Source organism: Hoplias malabaricus, chromosome 8 (genome assembly GCF_029633855.1).
Source record: "Hoplias malabaricus isolate fHopMal1 chromosome 8, fHopMal1.hap1, whole genome shotgun sequence".
NCBI classification, from domain to species: Eukaryota; Metazoa; Chordata; class Actinopteri; order Characiformes; family Erythrinidae; genus Hoplias; species Hoplias malabaricus.
Window position 1 is genome coordinate 9,452,093 of NC_089807.1, and position 19,894 is coordinate 9,471,986.

The following is a 19,894-nucleotide window of genomic DNA, read 5'->3' on the forward strand; positions in this document are numbered from 1 at the left end:
CCAAGGTGGAGCTCTTTGTATTAGCTAACAAAAATGTGCAAACAACAAAGATGATAACTTGACTTCATTATTTAAATGCGATATTTATCAGCAATTTTCCTGCAAAGCTTGTCTGACCTCACAAGATGAGGGTAGACAGACAAGAATACATTGTTGGACATAGTTAGCAAAACTTAAATTCTAAAAACAAAAACGTAAAATAAATTCAGGCATTTTCATGGCCTTGCAAAGCTTGCCTTTTTATGGAATAAAAAGATAAAGAACTTTACACAGTATGGAACATGTTCTTACGCTACCTGCTGTTAGGATTATACTACACTGTTCAGCAGGGTTACCTCACTGCACTTCATTTATTTTTTAATTGTATGCACTAATTATCATTGCACAGTACGGTGAGGGTTCACAACCAAGGACTCAAGGGAAATATTTTATCTTGAATCCAGCGTATCATCACACCCTTATGTATCACTGACAATGCTGGGTATATTAAAGACTCCATTCCTTTTTTGGTGGTGGTGTAGTGAGCATTTTGGAAATGCTAGAGAATGGCACCAGGCACGCTTGTGAGGCCTTTGGGACACAGTCAGAATGTAGAGAAGAGGAGGAGTCACAGGGGTCGTGAATCAGCAGACCCTAAGCACACCTCTTTAACAGTACTGCCCTAAAGTGCAAAAAAAAAAAAAAAAAAAAAAAAAAAAAAAAAAAAAAAAAATATTCAAATAATAAAAGAAGAAAAAAAAAAAAAGGCCCCAAAATATTAACACACACTTCATAACCTGCAGTTCCCACCATAGTTCCTCTGTAACAGACAGAACAGTTTGTTGGTTTTTATGTGTGTGTGGGTGGGTGGGGGGGGGTTTAGTAGAAGAGCAGAAAGGCTGAGGTGTACATTAGGATTGTCAGTGTGTCGATTATCACAACATGGTTGCTGTCTCCTGTTTCCATGAAAGGAGGATTTTTCCAAGGTGTTGCAGATGATAGGACTGTTTATGATTAGAGGAAAATAGGTTGAGGGGTACACACACACACACAGACACACAGACACACACACACCTGTAGTGTACAGATTAGTTCTAAGCATCATGAAGGCAAATGATGATTTCAAAGTATTTCAAGCCTTTTGGTTTTGTTCAATAACAGTGTAAGTGAAAGAAAAGGCACATCTGAGATTGGGGCTTAACATCATCAATATCAACATCAACATGATCCTAACTAGGGCTGGGTATCAAAAGTCAATGTCTTTATGGTATCAACTGAATTACAAAGTACGAAAAATTTATTCAGTACCTAAGTACATGGTCCCAAGTCGGCAGCGTACTCCAAAAATCTACTTTTTTTTTTTTTTTTTTTTTTTAAATGCATTGCTTTGAAATTGTAACATGATCCTGAAATAATTCAGAATAAAATTCAAACTAAAGATGTGTTTCGCCCATGAGCACACCAATACTATTTTTTAACGTGTAATTTATGAACATTGTACATTATGCTTTTGTGTGATTCATTAGAGAAAAACAGACAAACTTCAATATTAAAATAAGAGGTGAAAATATTAATTCCCCCCACTATAATTCTATAATTCTATAATGTTAAATAGAATATAATTATTTAAATTTTCTAGTTCTTCTGCATTATTTATTTATCTGTTGCTTATGCTTTATGCTAATGCCAAATGATCAGGGGTGTGTAAATATGGCAGATACATCCTTTTGAGGTCAATTATCTGTTATAAATCATGGACATTTCAAATTTGTCCATCATTTGTGTTTTACTAGCTTCAAAATGGCAAACAGATGAGAACCACATGATTGTCATTAGTGATGTAATTTCTAGACAGTCACTGAACTCTTAAAGTTAAGACAGTTCACAAAAAAAAAAAATACAAAAAACTAAGTGACCGTATTGGTTGCAAGTAATGATAATACACATGTAGGCTTCCTTGGCCAGCCATTTTAAAATTATTTGAAAATTGAAAGTTATCTTGCTGTAATACTGTAAATAGAGGCAGGCTGAGTTATAACTATACAGCCATGCTATATTTGAGGGCCAGGAAGGATTTTCTCATAGAATTCACTGTTAAGCCCCCCACAACCACCCCAAAGTTCAAAACAATTCACATATTCATCATTCAAAATTCTGACAAAAGTGATGATCCTAAATTATGTTCAGGAAGCAGTGCACACTGCACTGAAAGACTCAAAACCAGTGTGAGTTTAGCCAAAAAGACATTATTCTATTGCAAAACTTGTTTAGTTTTGACTTTTGTATCTGTGACCCAATAGGCATGCTTGTTCCATAATTAATTAATCACAAGTAGAAAATAATTTCAGCACACTGGGCTCATTTCTGGTTAGGTTTAGTTTTTGAAAAAAAAAAAAACCTGTATCAAGATATTAGTATCTGTATCAAACATGTTTTTAAAGATACCCAGCCCTTATCATAACCACCACTGTCATCTTCAGTCCACAAACTGAAACTTCTATTTTTCAGAATAACTAAAGATCCACTGGTTCTTGATCAAGAGGTGGGATTACTATTGAATCATGGGAGTTGGAGTGTTTGATAGCAGAACCCATAGTTCTTGCTTTTTACAGAAGTTTAAGACATCATCTTGGCTTTTAAATGGCTTAAATAAACATGTTCAGCCTCTGACTTTCCAGAGCCAATCAGTCAAAAAAGGTACATGTTCACCTGAATGGCACAGTCTTGGGTCAAATGTCAAGGCTGTTAAGTAAAAGGCAGCTTAAGAGAGGCGTGCTGTGGTTGCCACGGCGTTGTCCTATACAGGGTCAGTCACAGTTCACTTCTCTTCCCCATATGCAGTAAGACATTAACTTTGGCCACGATGCTTTGCTGCGCTGAGTGAAAGCACATACAAAGCCTCGAGAAGCAGCAGCACAAGAGTATTTTAATCCCTAAAGAGATAGTTTGGCAAAAATATACCATCATACCCCACAAATGTAGTCAATCAGCTAATGCCTAAAGTTTACGTCTTTAGTTTTAGCAACAATGCTACAAGACCATAAATAATGGAAGTTTAACCTCACCAATGAGCTAGGTGCTAAATGCATGCCTAAATCAAACACTTGTTTTAAACTGCACTAAATTGTTAAGTAATTTTACAGTGTAACATGTCTTCTCTGACTGGCTACATTCAAGGTTAAAGGAAAAAAATATATATATATTGCCATTTCAACAAACTATCTCTTTGCGATCTGCTTGTGAGAGACCATCAAATCACTGAGGTCCAATGTAGGTGCAACTCCATGCTCATTGGCTATAACTCTTGTGTGATGTAACCACAGTCTGTCATGATCAGAGAGTGTCATCATCCACCAATGGCCTAATTATCAAGCTGTGTCTATTATAAAAATCAGTTAGGTTAAGGTGTGAACAGTGTTAAAATTAGAAAATGCTATCAGGGTTCAGTTTTTAGGTTCAGCTCCCCACAAAAACACCCACACTCCAACATAGGGGACTTTCCACCAATTTCCCAAAATATCTGCATAATGAAGTGGTTATAATGCAAATGAAATTGAGAGTGGTTTGGTTCCAAATAAAATGAATCATAATTGTCCACAGTGGTGTTGCCTCTACATTCTCCTCACAGGAAGTCATTTCATGAAATAACTATGAATATGTTGCCTGATGTCTGAGACATGTTATAACAGTTATTTATGAAACTTTTGGACTGAAACGTTGTACAATCCATCCTTGTGTTACAGACATGTATTCTTTGTTCTTGTGTTATAGGCTTTTATCACACCAGTGCATCAGAAAGTGATACCAAAATACTCTCAATCACTTTGGTTATACCTCAACCATGCAGACATTTTCAGAAATCGTCAGAACTGTCCCGCACATTTCATTCACTGGCTGCTGTCAGTGTTGTCCACTAATGAGAGTGTATGCATGGACTGCGTGGAGAGAGTGTGTGTGGGGTGAGATAGCTCTCGTTTATAAGTCTTTGGGGGCAGTTTGGGGAGTGCTGATGTAGAGTTGTGTCGTGGAGGTATAGGGGGCGCTGTGAAGGGCACAGGCAAGTGGCACAGGCTCGTGTGGCTTGCACTAAGTGGGCATGAGCGACGGGGTACACGTGGCGATGGTGTGCCTGGAGGAGGAGGGGGCGGAATTCGAGGTGAGGGAGTTCCAGGAGTAGGTGGTATGCGTGGCGAAGGGATACCAACAGGGGGTGCTACGCGAGGTGAGGGAGGAGTGCCAGGTGAGCTTGGAGAGCTGCTAAAATCCCACTGAATGCGGCCCACCGGAGAAACAGCAGTGCTGATAGGGTAGTTGATGAAGCTCTCTGGGGGGCGCTGCTGCAGTGAGGGTAGGGAGTCTGGGATCGGGTCGCGTGGTGGTGGAGGAGGAGGTGGAGAACTTGAGCTTGGTAACGAACCCTCCACAGGACCATTAAACACAGACACCCGCGGCTGGAGTCGATGAATGGGAGGAGGCAATCTTGGAGGTATAGCAGGAGGACTGTCCTCAGACCTGGAGCTTAACTACAAATACACACAAATAGTAATTAGGCCTTTCATAGGTCTACCATAAATTCAGTGCCTTTCAATTAAACTGGAAAAATACAGAAGTGTTTCTGTGTAAAAATACAATGGTGTTTACAGTAGTTTATTAACAAAAAATACTTGCACTAACCTTGTCTGTGGCTTCTTTCCTGCGGGGGGGTAAAGGTGGAGGCTTAAGAAGTTCATCACCCAGCTGATGGAGGCTGCCACAAGATACTGAGTGGAACTCTGGGGGATGATGGAGTTGGGTGAGAAGAAGAGACCAAAACCAATCAACATGTAGATTAAGTTTTTGTATTCAAGCATTTTGTCATAAAATATTTAAATCAATGCTTTCAGAAAACACTAACGGTTCAAAGACAAGGTTTGAGTTAAACATTTACCTTTAATTAAAGACAAAATTGAAATGACCCATTGTGACATTTTTAACAGGAAATTTAAAAATATATCTAAATTCACTGAGCAAGTATTTTCTAAATAGCTGAGTTTAAAAAAATAAAAAACAAACAAACAAAAAAAAACTAAAAAGCTAAAATAACACTTACTGGAAGGTGGCAGCAGAACAGGAGCAAATATACTGTTGTTACCTACAGAGAAAAAGCCCAGACAGACATAGAGTTACAACAATGCTGTTACAGAAAGCAAAAGCAATTAACTTTTTAAGCATTTTAAATTGGATATGCGAACCGAAATCATGCTAATCATTTATCACTATATATATATATATATATATATATATATATATATATATATATATATATTGATATTTAATATCAATTACAAATCCAATTAGATATTTTTTAATGATTAGCTTTAATTAGATTTTTATAATACAATTCAAGTTTAAATATATATATTTGATTGTGATTATATAAAATAATTATCCAGCAAAGTAAAGATCAACTGTGCATTAATTCTCTAGAGAGAATGCTTTTTTCTTATCTTCAATCAGAAAATGTACAATACATTCCATTTGATCATAGACAGGAACACGTGCCAGCACATACGCAAACACATGCAGTTGTGACTGACCATATGTGGAAGTGACCTCTGGCTCCATGAAAACAGAGGAGAGGTCTGAGCTGGCGCTCTGTGGTGGTGTTGGAGTGTTGGGTGACGTGGGCAATGAGGCTGTGCTCTCTGTCTCAGTCTCAGCAATACTCCTGAAGGTGATTTTGTGTGGCGGTTCTCGCTCTAAAGGCACAGGGTGAACTCTCGCTGTCCCACCACTGCTGGATGCCTGCCGTACCGGACGCACCCCAGGGGATTTCAGACTGTACACAGTCTTCCTTGGCTAGAGGGGGAAACAGAGCCAGAACAGAGTTTAAAAAAAACAAAAAAACAAAACAAAAACAAAAACAAAACAAATGCACTTCATCACCCCAGAGTATGACACTGCAGTGTGAGCACTCATATCACAACACATTCATCAGCCCAAATATTTTTGTTGAGTGTTAGTGTATAAACCACAGGTCTTGGCCAAAGTTGATGGACAATTCAAACACAAAATGTGAGGTGTGACAATTTTTTTATTTTAATAAAATGATAAATAAATAATAACCTAATAATATTTATAAAAAAAATAATTACCTAAATAAAATAAAATAGAATAAAATAAATTCAAGCACTGCACAGTGTATGCTTGGCCTGAGATGTCCTGGTTGTAACAGTGTCTAGTCTGAGGAAAAACTGTTAGCTTACAACAGTGTTTGCTAACTTGCTAGTAGACTAACTGTTGTGTGACATTTGTATGACGTTTACACCTGAGATAGTAGCAAATTTAAACTTCAGCAACACAAAATTTTAAATAATGTATTGTAATAATAACATACATAGTATATTATATACAATATATTAGGCTATATAGCCCTGCAATTTATTTAAAAGTTTAAGTTTGCTTTGAAATGAAAGAGAATTTGAATTGAAACCGTATTAATTATATTTATTTGCATCTCTATTTTTAGTTTAGTGCAGTGTTCTCCCAAAGTCCCCCCCCCCCCCCCCCAAGACATATGAAGTGTGCCATCACCTCTATTCATACTACAGTTAACAAAACACCACTGCCCATACTTATGCTAGCTAACAAACAAGTGTTGGCCAGTAATATTCTGATTACTGGGGGAGAAGTGAAGATGCGCCATCCTACAGAGAGAGAACAAGGCCAGTTGTGGTCACTTCAATCACCATCATCAATCAATCATCACCAGTGACCCACAGATGTTAGTGTGCTTATGTATATTTGATGATTAATAAATGCTGAAAACGCCCATCAGTGTTTAGTACTCACAAAACGTGGAGGCTGTTTGCAGTTCCGTGGCTCAATCTCCTGAGATTTGTTGAAAAGATAATCAGAAAATTCCTTTTCTGTCATGCTGCCCATGGGGTTCAGATTCTCAAAAAACCTCTGCAAAGAAACCACACACACACACAAAAATAATGTTGTTGACAAATGAAAGATAATTAAATTTACTCCACACATATATAAGAACATCTAGTTTTAGGAATTAAGTTGTTGTTACTGCAAACCACACTAACCTAATTCTGATCATTTATATTGAAAATTATGATAACAAGTAATACATTAAAAAGGCAAGTAAGAAAAATGGCCACTTTTACAGTAGTCAATCACACTGACCTGCCCACCACCAGAGACGCTAAGAAAGTGACTAAATTTAATAGCCTGTTTAAATGTAATGTAAATTTAAATGATGACCAAAGCACATGGTGCAACTAATTTCTGATTGAGATGGATGCATTGTATTGTTTTGTACTTTTTTTTTTGGGGGCGGGCCTTGTGTTTGTCTGGCCACCCCATTCTGTGTTTTATGCTGAACAAAAATTCTTGGATTTTAAATTAAGTATTAAAATTGCAAGTACAGAAAACATAAATCCTGCTTATGTTGCACAGCAAAAATATTTAAACCTTAAAAAACTGAAGACAAGTGGCAATAATAAAAAAAATAAAATAAACTCTAAAAGAATTTAATTAAAAAATAAAACAAGGGAAAAAAAAGAGAAAGAATCCTACTCTGATGTCATGCTCTACACGGAGGCAGTACGGCTGGTTCTGGTACTGTTGGATCTCTCCTGTTATTTCTGCCACTCTACGCCTTTTGCTGAAGTTGATCAGCTCTTTGCCGTGACACTTCAAAAAGTCAGGGTTTCCCTCTTCTGTCTTCAAAATGTTTGTCAGGTAGATACCTGCACATACAAAAACAGATGAGGCTACTATCACAGTCACATATTGATATAACATACAGATATCATAAATCATTTTAACCAAGTAATAATTAAGATGGATTTTTTAAATTCCAATCCAATACATCTATTGAGCTGCTAGCAGTTGATATTATAACTGCATTTAGAAATGGATTGTGATGTGTTTTGAGATTTTAAAAATACTTTAAGAAAATATTTGATGAAGCATCATTCACAATTTTGTGTCAGTGGATATTGTACACAAAGTAATTTAACGTGCTATATTTGTGATTAAATGTATTAGAACAGGATTACTCACCAAAAAAAGGCACGCATGGTGGGTTGATAGATTTAAGTTTGGCCAGGTATTTTTTAAAGTGATCCTGACTGAGCTCCACTGCTTCTTCTAGGATCTTTCTCTTTCTCTCTGGAACAGCCTGTATGCACCCAATCAATCAATAAATTAATAAACAGTAAGAGAAATACATTCGAGTATATGGCCAAAAGTTTGTTTCGGCCAACATTTCTTCTGAATTTAAGTTTGCACCCCTTGGGCTGCAGTAACTGCCTCTAACGTTAATTATATGTTCTATTTCTATGGGGACCAAATTTAATTACAAGAGCACAAGAGTGAGTTCAAGTAATTATGTCTGCTGAATAGTCCTAATGTGTGCTATAACATTCCTTAGAATGCAGTTTCACTGTCCACGGGTCAGTCAGTGATGGGGGCTCTATGCCACTGGCATTAGGCACTGTGACCTGATGCTCATGTGCAGGAACTCCAGCCAGTACCACTGCAAGCTTCTCTATAGAAATTAAATAAATAATATCCTCAAGTGCATGTCTGTTTGCAAAATAAGGGAACCTTAAACTAGTATTTGGTTGTATAGCGTATATTTAACTTCTCCTTTGTGTTACATATTGCTTTTTCACCTCAAAGGTGTGGTCCAGGCGGTATACAGGTACAGAGTTGATGGCACTGACGATTTCTAAAACCCCATTAAAGTTGTTAAGCTCCTGGAACACCTGCAGGATCTCAATAATCCGTGAAAACACAGCTACTCTCTCGTCTAAATTCTCAGCCTCAACAATACACCTGAAAGAGAGAGAGAGAGAGAGAGAGAGAGAGAGAGAGACAGACACTGACTCATAATTGCTATTTTAACGGAAATTAAAGTAAAACTGGCATATAAGATGCTTCAGCTTTAGTGATATATTCTGTGTTCATCTACGTAGGCACTAAAGTTAATTAATTTTGAACCTCCAATAATCAGGCCAAAAAAATATATGAAGAAATGCCCTAAAACAAACAAAAACACAGCCCTGGTTAAAACAAACAAACAATCAAACCCTACTCCCCTAAGTGCAACATAAGATGAGTACTCACTTCTCAAACCACAGTGTAAGGTTGGTGGTGTGTCTGATCATCCTCAGTAGGTTTGGAGAATTCTTCTCTTTATCTTCTTTAGTCCACACACTCCCCACCAGCTCAGAGGGCCGCACAGCCCTACACACACGCACACAATTAAGCATGGCCTAAGTTCAGTTGTAATGAAGTTACATTACCTTTCCATAATATGTCCCCTTTCGCTGAAAAGCTAGATTAAACTTCAACAGGTCTTTAATATTATTAAAAATAAATTACAGACAGAGCAATGCAACATGGTCTATACAAAAAACTAACTATATTATAATTAAAAACAGCCAACCTCTAAAATTCTTGGTAGAATGGACACACTGCCTTGTTGCCCCTACCCTGAATGGCTAAAATGAGCCTCACCTATAGAGGTCGGACTCCAGCAAAGTAAGCTGCCGTGCAATCTCGATGGGGTGGAGGGTCATGAGGTCAAACGTTTCAACGTGTCCAGGGCGGCTGATATGCCACTCGATTTGAGGAGGAGGACTCTCAAAGGTGATGTTGTGACTCACTCCATTTGGCTGTGTCTGAATCTTGCGCTTAATGATCTTATTAATGGACTCCACCCATTTGCGCATTGACTTGCCTTATTGGAAATAAAAACACATGAAAATTATATAAAAGCCATGGTCATGGACAGGTACATGTAATTTAAATGACTACTGCTTACCTCTGAGCTGTAAAGTGCTGGTAATGTACTCCTCAAGCCTACAGCGCAATTCCATATCATTCTCAAAGTCGTAGAAGTGATGTTCCACCCACTGACGGAACACATTCAAAACCCTAAAGAAAAACCCACACACACAGACATTGACTCTGCAGAGCTTTTAATTTCACAGGGTTTCATAGATATACTTTGCTCTTTTTAAATGCCAGCAATGTTATATTCACCCCAAAAATTTAAGAATTTGACTGCTATGTGGAACAGTTCTTAAGCATTAGACAGTATATGAGTGAGTGCATATGTGAGTGTGATAAGTTATATGCACTGTTGTTGTGGTGTGGGTGTTTAGGTTATAAAATTTACATCAATCATAACACACTGGGGGGGCGTTTATATTTATACATTAACTTCTGTGGCTGCATTGTTTTAAAACCCAGTAATATGGGTTTCGTTGTTATTAGCAAAAGGTGCAAAAACCAAGATATGTCATGGTATGGGGTATTCTGGGCTTTTAGGGAAGTATACACTGCCATCACGACAATAACTTCGTGCACACAGTACCACAACAGGAGGCAGACTAGCAAGATTGTGCTAATATTCCACTTGCAAATTTTTAAGAATTAGCATTCTCAGTTCCAAAATTATTCAAAAGTATATAGTAAATATTTACAGATTACATTTTCCTTTGTACATTTGTCAGTAACTAAAGCTTGAAGAAAATGAAGACATGACATACGTGTTCCAATTCAATTTTACAAAAAAAAAAAAAGTCTCACACACTTTCCTGGAAGCATGGTTTATTTTTATAATTCCTTAGTACTTTTAGAGCCCTGGTATACATGGTGTACCTGAGCTGCACCGGTTGCACATATTCTCTGCGAAATCTCTGAAGCTCAGCTGCCATTGGTTGATCTCCATTCCACAGGTCCTGAAGGTCTGCCTCTGACTGCTCCGGTTCTGGAATTTCAATCCTGAGGAGAGAGGAAATGTTTAAAAAAAAGCTTACGCTGTGCACTACATGGGTCAGCAAAACCCCACCTCTCAGTGTGACTGGTTCATATGTTGCATGATACCATATTTCACATGTAATAGGGAGCAAAGAATTTTAAATTGCGCGAGCATGTCATTATTTAAAAAAGCCTGCGTGTTGGTGTGGTGTACCTTTCGATGAGCAGTGTGAGAAGATCCTGTGGTTTGCAGAAAGAACGGTATGTCGTCAAGAAAGTGCGCACAAAATTGGGGTCTGTGAGTAAAAGGGGAGAGGAAAAAAAAAACAGGAAAAACAGAATCAATTTAAGAATTTAATATTGAAAATTATGTTTTACAGCCAATGAAACTCCATAAAACTTGTCAGCAGATGGAAGCATGAAGTGCTCTAAAGTTTCCTGAGAGACAGCTGCGCTGACTTTGGACTTGATAGAACACAGTGCACCAACACCAGCAGATGACATGGCTCCCCAAACCTCATCCTCATCACTCATTGTGGAAACTTCACACTAGACTCAAGCAGCCTGGATTGTATGCCTCTCCACTCTTCCTGCAGACTCTGGGACCTTGATTTCCAAATGAAATGCAAAATTTACTTTCATCTGAAACTAAACTCTGGACCACTGAGCACCAGTCCAGTCCTTTTTCTCCTTGGCCCAGGTAAGACACTTCTGGTATTGTCTCTGGGTCATGAGAGGTTTGACACAAGGAATGCGACAGTTGTGGCCCATGTCCTGGATACATCTGTGTGTGGTGACTCTTGAAGCACTGACTGCAGCAGCAGTCCACTCCTTGTGAATCTCCCCCAAATTTCTGAATGGCCTTTTCTTGACAATCCTTTCAAACCTGCGGTTATCCCTGTTGCTTGTGCACCCTTTTATACCAAACTTTTTCCTTCCAATCAACTTTCCATAAATATGCGTGGGTACACCAGGAGGGTGTCAATGACTGTCAAGTCAGCAGTCCCCATGATTGTGTAACATACAGTACCAGACTGAGGGACTGTTTTAAAGGCTTAGGAAACTGTTGCAGGTGTTTTGTGTTGATTCATTTAATTTTCTGAGATAATGACTTCATAATACATAATCATTAGCATTATAAGAAATAAAGGCTTGAAATAGATCACTCTATTTGAAACTCTCTCTTTAAAAAATCTCAGCAGATATGCTAGGCTTCCCTTTTCTCTGCTCATGGCAAAGAGCCCTCCAAACATTGAAAATAAAAAAAGGGATGAAGATATTGCATTACCCCCGCAACATATGAAAGTTATACGTCTTTTTGATGTTTCTAATTATTTAGGTGGGAACACACTTTAAATTCTGGAGACTGACAACTGCATGAATGTAAAGACTGAAAATGTTATGAAAATAAACATCTCAATCGTAATTTGTGTTAATTCAAACAATGAATAAAATCTTAGCGAAGGTAAAACTTCAGCCACAAATAATTGTTTTTCTCTTCAGACATACAGCTACACCTAAGATAAGGCCTACTGACTATTGTAGTGAGCCACCTGTTTTACCCCCCCAAATGCTGTTTTATGTTTTCCCCATTTTTGTCAAGCGTTAAAATAGTTCAAACCATGTCAACTTTTGCTGCAACGGACTTTGACATGGAGGCTCTGACACAACCAATAGAAACGAGGGTGGGTGGAACAGAAAATCCAAAATGGAGGAAAGGCTAAGCGGGATAGTATACTCTTTCCCAGTTCTGGATTAAGCCAGACTGGCAAAAATATAAAGGTTCACTTGATTGTGAGGCAGCTTGGCACAGTGTGTCTGTGTATTCTGGTTGTCAGGTTTCGTCTGATTTTCGATGGTCTTTATTTCATTCTGGTTGTTGGAGCTACAAATTCCACCAACACTCCAGTCATGTACACGCCTTCTAGACGGACAAGCACTGAATGCTTGTGTGTCTACTGCATTATCTAGTGTGTAGGCACCCTTACTCAAGGGCACTTCCACCGTGAATTAATTTTCTCTTACCATCCCCAATTGTACCAGCAACCCTCCAGCCTTAAGCATATTACTCTAACCTCAAGGCCATGACTGCCCTTAACATATCTCTGGGAAAATTTGTGTTATAGAGGGCTGGATATTTTTGGTGGGTGAGCTGTTCTCAGAACAGTTGTGTCAGTCTGAAAACTCCAGTAGCTCTGCTGTGTATGATCCACATTGTGTGACGGCAATGTGTGAATCGAGTCATTCCCATCTCTGACATTTTCACCAAGATTTTTTTTTTATCCAGTTTGAAACCACCATAAACATTACTGATGCCCTGTGGTAAAATGGCATTACCCCAGCTCGCCACGTAAAACTAACCACAACTTTGCCTTAAATAGGAAGATGCAGATGATGAGTATGCAAACATAAATTAAGCAGGATAGGTAGAACACCAGACTGAGCTATCATGCTATATAATAGTGCATCGTGTCAATCTTGACGCTCAAGTCTAAGGTTGGTGAAATTTCATGTTTTTTGGACCCTACTGTAAACATACTGACAGAAAACCCAAAACCAAACCAGAAAAGAATTCTTCTCTGAGTCAATAGGGGGCTCCAATGTACTACCCAAGAAAATCTACAACAATTTCATAAAAGAAATAAATGTTTAAAAACGTAATGGGCAATAACCACATCCTTCATCTTTATCAATACTTTATCAATCAATATGTTTTGAAATTTCTCTCAGTTGCAGCAGTTTCCCTTGGGGATTCATTGTTATCTGAAGACACAAAGCTAATGTAGCTACAGACTGCAAAGTGTTTAACACAGAACTTGAGTCAAGTGTGTGAAGCTAACATCTACATTAGCCTCACAGCTCAAACTTCACACTAGACACACTTTTTTTTTACTGATCAGCTATATTTTGGGGTATGTGTAAATGTGTGTATATTTTTTGTCAACTATCCCTTAAAGACTGGTACCAAAAAATGACGGGGCATTACAAAACAATGGATTTGAGCAACTCATGGGTATGGGTTGGATTCAGTTCCCAATTTCATCTCCATGCTGGTCTTAGTTGTGAATTAGTTCAATTAATATCTCACCTGCGTACATGTGGTAGGTGAGTCTCTCGATTAGTTTGTCTACAGTGCCTGCTTTAATGATGGGAATGCCCGTCTTGCTCTGGGTGTGTTCCTCAAAGACTATGTTTTCCTCAGAGTCCTGTACAGTGAAGCGGTAAACTTCAGAGGAAGGCAGCCGAAGGGGCTGGGCCTGCTCTTCTCGATGAAGCTCTGTATCCAGCATGCGATCCAGTGTGGAGCGATACTGCAGCGTCACCAGTGCTGCCATCCATGCATTCTTTTCCTCTGCTGAGCGAGCACAGAACACAGCGCCACTGTCCTCACGCCCCACCAGCTCAAATGCAAACCGCAGCTCCCCAGAGTCCTCGCGGTCTACAATCCGGTACTTGCGCAAAACAAACTTCTCCTTCAGACGGAACTCTGCACCGCTACCCGTCCCTGGTAGTCGAGAGCTCTGATTGGCCTTACAACTGATCATCAGGCCATCAAAAAGGAAGTTGTGCCGATCATGCTTGGCTCCCGCGCGCACCAGCGGCCCCTCCATGATGAACTGGCTGCAGCACTGGCCGATGTCTTTCCCCTCCCAGCCATCAATGCTCCGCTGAATCTCATTCATGCGCTTTATGGCCAACTGCTTGCTGCGAACTGGCCGACTGTACAACCGGTACAGTGGCTCACTGGAAACAGGAAAAGGGAGAAATTAGACACACAGAACTGCTAAAATAAAGAACAAACATGCCTGTCATTTTCTTCGTGGTAAAAAAATCTGTAGCTTAGCACTCTAGCATTAGTTAGGCAACCAACGTTTAACAGTGATTAAGATGACTTAAGTTCTGGGATTAATGTGTGACTCTATTGAATACTATCATACTGGGTTCAGTTTTTTTACCTCGTCTTAAGTGGAGAAAATCACCTGAGACATGTTTGGTGTCTGTAGCTTACATATTTACCTTAATTTAGCACCAGAGAATTGAGGCTAATGTAGATAACAAGCAAGCTTGCGCTTTACCAGGTTAACATGTTGTAAAACGCATTCCTCAAATTACAAGTAAAATATGGGAATGAAACTTCTGAGCAAAGGGTTATCTTACTGAGCTATTCCATTAATGAATGGCCCGTAGTCAAGTTAGTTCCATAACAATTAACTGTTATCAGGTGTATATGACGGAGTGCGTGTGTTACCCAGGTTTACGACGAGGCTGGTGTTTTCCTTGAATGCGTTCAATGCTGCTCTGTAAAATGAGCAGGGCTGTTTGAGCTTGTTTTAAACCCTCTCTGTCATCCTGGTCTTCACTCCTCTCTTGCAGTTGCTGTAGGGATAATCACAGACTAAATAATAACTGATTTCTTTTTGAACCATGAGCTTTGCTGATGCTTATCAAGTGTTCAATACTTTCAACAGTACTATTTAGCAAAAAATTTATTTTACTTTACCAGCATGAAATACTTAATGCATCTTAAATAGCAAGCAATATTTTTAATTGTAATTGCTTAGTTAAACTACTAAAAGAACTACCAAGGAATATTTTATATTACACATACTAATTCAGCAAATCTTTATCATTTTTAAATGTCTTTAAAAATACTTTAGTGAAAAGTGTCAATATGTTTACATTATTTCAAATAGATTTTTTTTATGTACCCAACTTAGTTATTTGTATATTGCTTAGTCTCTTGTAAACACTCCATGTGATACTCACCCAACCCAAAATAGCATACATATTTATATATAAAAACTGATCATCCCAATTAATCCTAACACATGTAAAAGGGAAGTGAGAGGCTATGGGTGAAACAAATTTCATAATTATAAATATTCTATATGGCAAGTTGATAGTTTTATGAGTTCAGTTTATTGACTACTGAATTTTTACAATGTCCCTATTTGATTCCAGTCCCCAAAAATCCTATTCATACACACAGTATGATCTCTTAAAAATGATTAATTATGAAGTGTGTAAGATACTGACCTGCAGAAGTTCAAAGTAGTGCAAGCAGTGAGAAACAGGAACCATCATCAGCTGTGGGAGAACATACTGCACAGCCTCCTTAAAGCCTTCAGCAATTGACTACAAAACAAATGGAGGACAGGAAGGGAAGTGTTGGATCAAAAAAACAGACTGGGAGTATCATGTATGGAAGCAAGAGAGAGTGAGAGAATGACAAATACATATCACAATGTTCCTTTAACCTGAGAACTGATAATTTGATTTTATTACTGTAGAGTAAACCATAGAGTAGTTAAAAAAGCAAGTTAATTATAACATAAAACAAATTATTCAAACTTGTCAATGGGAATACAGTGGGCAAATCTTAAACTGTGACCCATACACGCAATCAATTGTGTGCTTTTCTTGGATTATTTTGAAGAGCTTGTCTTCTGTTTTGCAGCAAACATGAAAGTTAAATTCACTTGTATTTGGAGCCATTTTTGATTCCCTCCATCTTTGAAGCCACAGTTCCAGGTTATTATTATTATTATTATTATTATCGTTACACTTATATAGCGCCTTTCTAGACACCCAAGGACGCTTTACAATCTACACTGCTCAGAACGCTCAATTCACACACACTGGTGAGAAGCGGCAGCCAAACGCGCACAGCGTACTCTCGACCAGGAACGACCGTCCACCTGGAGGACTGCATCGGGCACTAGGACTTCACCCAGGACAGAGCGCCAATCCATATCTGGGCACACACACATTCACTCACAAACCAGGACAGTTATTACAGAAGCCAATTCACCTACCCTCCATGTTTTTTGGACTGTGGGAGGAAACCGGAGACCCCGGAGGAAACCCACGCAGACACGGGGAGAACATGGAAACTCCACCCAGATGGGACATGAACCCAAGATCCCAGCGCTGGGAGGCGAACGTGCTAACCACCAAGCCACCGTGCCGCCAAAAAAGGTGCATAAAAACAGCCAGCAAAACATGATACTACCAGCAGTGTGCTATATTGGCAATTATTGCAATTTTATTTAAAATTATTTAATTTTATATTTATTAAATATTGGCAATTGCTGTTTCTTAAAGGCAATCTCTACAATTTTAATAAAAAAAAATTTGTATACAATTCTGAGGATATTTCCTTAACATTTGCTAGCTCCCCATGCTTTTTGTGCGCTAGAAACAGGTGTAATGTGTTTACGAAGCCCTAGTGTCTGGAAATGGTTTCGACTCGACTTGGCACAGTCTGATGCACTTTTCCCTGTTGACTGACTTTTCCACTGGCCCAGCTCCCTTACAAAATGTATCATGGGATCAGTGGGCTTTGAAAACCACAATAACGGTTGTGGTAAATTTAGCCATTATTTACTCACATGTTGGTTTGTTTATATAATTTTTATTTTTTTTTTATATACATTTTTTTGGACTACGACTGAATACGACTGAATACGAGGAGATTATTCCTTGTTGCAGTGTCCGGCTCAGTGGAGTCCACCACCTATCCAATGAGCCATTCAACCGCTTCAAAACACCACGGCAACCATGTTATGAAGCTAGCTGAGTAGGTACTAAACATGACATGAAACTTTGCAGAGCACTGATTGGTCAGAGACCTGTTAATAACCACGAAATGCAGACCTCCATAGAAAAAAAATCCAAATTACAACAGTGGAAACATTTGTTTTTATCTGCATTTTAAGGTGGAACTTAATGTATGAGGGGAAAAAATGTTTGTGCATGGCTGAGGTTTAACATGTTCTTATTCAGGGAGAATTCAAGTATTTATTGAGGGAGTTCCTTCACCACAAGCACCCCCAATTTTCTTGTAGAAAACAATGATAACACTATTTGATTTTAACACAAATTATTTTAAAATTTTATATTTAACCAAGTTATCGTATGTCAGTGACATTTGTACATCATCACAAAACAAATAGAATATATTTACTGGTCTAAAAATATGTAAACTAAATTATTAAAACCAAAGTAAATATCATCCGTTTCCCACACCACCACATTAGTTGATCAAGTAACCCACAGTGTCAGGGGTGTCCAAACTTATTTCAAAGGGGGCCAAACTGGATCATATCAAAATTTAAGGGACAGTCTGTCCCTTATTAAATGACCAGTCACTAATATTAGTTACAATGAAGCCTTAAATATCAGTTACTGTATCACCCTATAAATTCCAAGTCAATGCCTCCAATTAGGGTTCAGGGTTCAATGATTACCTGGAAATGTAGTGCTACAGTGTGCCGGGACATGAGGCTGCTGAAGTAATCATAAAACTCTTTGGAAAGAATGTCCTGTGAAAGGGTCTCGTATGGGTCAAATGCCTGTTCCTGGAGAGTGAGAGCATGACAGAGACAGCGAGAGAGAGAGAGAGAGAGAGAGAGAGTTGCAGATTTGTACCTTTTTAATTTTGCTCTTTTTCATCGACTACTCAGAAAATGTATATTTATATCGAGCCTAAAAATATATATATTCTAATAACACCTTTAGGTTAAGGCACAGTCAGAAACAGCTGGTTTGCGCTAAATAAAAGGAAGATATAACATGAAGTGTCAAGACAATATGCTTTATTTACGTGGTCAATCTTCTTTCAGCCAAAATAAAAATAAAAAAAATGCACTGAAAAAATTATGTACCTCAGCAAGGTCTTCGAAGCAGCTGCCCACCAGTGGATGAGGACTTCCATCTGCAGTCATCTCCACAGCATCCTCAATCAGGCCGAGATACTTCACTGTCAGCTCATGGACCTCCAGAATATTACTAAACACTATTTCCACATCCTAGAGGAGGAGAGATGTGACAAAATATTTTGAGGTTCAGCTGAAGTACAGAGAGGAAAAAAATAAAAAATAAAAAGGACCAAAGACTAACAAACCCAAGACAGACTGCAGCATCTCGTCTGCTGTAGCTCTTTAACATTGATGCTTTAACTTGTTAATGCATGTCAACCCGATACTTCAGGATTTTAAAAACCTCGTACATAATGACATTTTTCACTAACCTATTTTTGCCCTTTATAGTTGTTAGTCATTAAATTACTCACACTACATCATCTGCACTGAATGAAACACCATACCACTTTCAGATTATTCACACAAACAAGAGTCTCACACAAAGATTCAGATTCTCCAGGCCTCGTGCATGTTTAATTGTGGGCATTCTCGTGACTTAGAGCTAAACAAACATGCCTCGTGTTGTGTGATCTAGTGGAGTAGATAGGAGTACAGACTGGATTATAGACAACCCACTTCACAGGATAAGCTGGGGATAATCATCATTTAAGATCACTGTGATATCTAGAAATGTATTGCGATTTGGGGTGGAGCAACCTGACCTTAAAATCAGCTCGATTATCCTGCAGTGTGGCCAGAATTATCATGTCTTGAAAAATTATAAGTTTGTTATAACAGAATGAATAATTACAGTTTTAAAATGGGGTTTCATTGCAAGTTAAAATGCTTCAAACAAAAATATGACACATATACATCAATTCCATAGTGTGTTAATGTTCCAAGGTTCTGAAAGCAGTAATACACTGTAGGGCATGTGTTACAGTGATTTCACTTTGATTCATGTTGAGTTAAATTTACAGGGAAAATGAGATTCTCAGGACTTTTTACACCAAGTATCACCCATTATAAGACCAAAACCTCCAAGTACTACCCTTATTCCTCTGTTCCGGGGGCATAATCTTGTTTGACTGTTTGTATGTTTTTGTTGCTTTTTTTCCATTTGAAATTTGCATTCTTTACACAAAATGCTCTAAAATAATTACTAAAATTAGAGAGATTACAAATATGTAGGCTTAAACTGAATGCTTTAAACACAATTACACATTTATTAAAACATAAAACGTATGGAAAATAAGCATTTTGAAAGAAACAAAAATGACAAGTAAATTTGATATCAGTTATGTGCTTTAATAAGCTATTGGGGAAAACAGCACAGGGCTTGAAGCAGGTACTCATAGCAGATTTCTGTGCTTGTATCAGAAGGTAAAAGATACAGACTTCAATAAAAAAAAAAAATAAAAAAAAGTTATACACACACACAAATAAAAAAAAAATATACACACACAATAGGTCCATAAATATTTGGACACAGACAAATTTTT

At 38.2% G+C, this 19,894-nt stretch overlaps 1 protein-coding gene across 1 annotated transcript in view; it reads right to left on the minus strand.

Moving 5' to 3' along the window:
• Positions 1 to 769: 769 nt before the first annotated feature.
• sos2 (son of sevenless homolog 2 (Drosophila)) overlaps positions 770 to 19,894 on the minus strand; it is a 39,797-nt gene continuing 20,672 nt past the window's right edge. The window contains exons 6-23 of the mRNA XM_066679140.1: positions 18,417 to 18,560; positions 18,000 to 18,110; positions 15,787 to 15,885; positions 14,999 to 15,126; positions 13,838 to 14,493; positions 10,964 to 11,045; positions 10,651 to 10,773; positions 9,809 to 9,921; positions 9,502 to 9,724; positions 9,109 to 9,228; positions 8,655 to 8,817; positions 8,041 to 8,158; positions 7,552 to 7,724; positions 6,811 to 6,927; positions 5,556 to 5,817; positions 5,069 to 5,110; positions 4,654 to 4,751; positions 770 to 4,502 (exon numbers count right to left, since the gene is read on the minus strand). Coding sequence (XP_066535237.1) covers positions 3,867 to 4,502; positions 4,654 to 4,751; positions 5,069 to 5,110; positions 5,556 to 5,817; positions 6,811 to 6,927; positions 7,552 to 7,724; positions 8,041 to 8,158; positions 8,655 to 8,817; positions 9,109 to 9,228; positions 9,502 to 9,724; positions 9,809 to 9,921; positions 10,651 to 10,773; positions 10,964 to 11,045; positions 13,838 to 14,493; positions 14,999 to 15,126; positions 15,787 to 15,885; positions 18,000 to 18,110; positions 18,417 to 18,560 — 3,408 coding nt within the window. The 3' untranslated portion in view covers positions 770 to 3,866. The remainder of the gene's footprint in view (positions 4,503 to 4,653; positions 4,752 to 5,068; positions 5,111 to 5,555; positions 5,818 to 6,810; positions 6,928 to 7,551; positions 7,725 to 8,040; positions 8,159 to 8,654; positions 8,818 to 9,108; positions 9,229 to 9,501; positions 9,725 to 9,808; positions 9,922 to 10,650; positions 10,774 to 10,963; positions 11,046 to 13,837; positions 14,494 to 14,998; positions 15,127 to 15,786; positions 15,886 to 17,999; positions 18,111 to 18,416; positions 18,561 to 19,894) is intronic.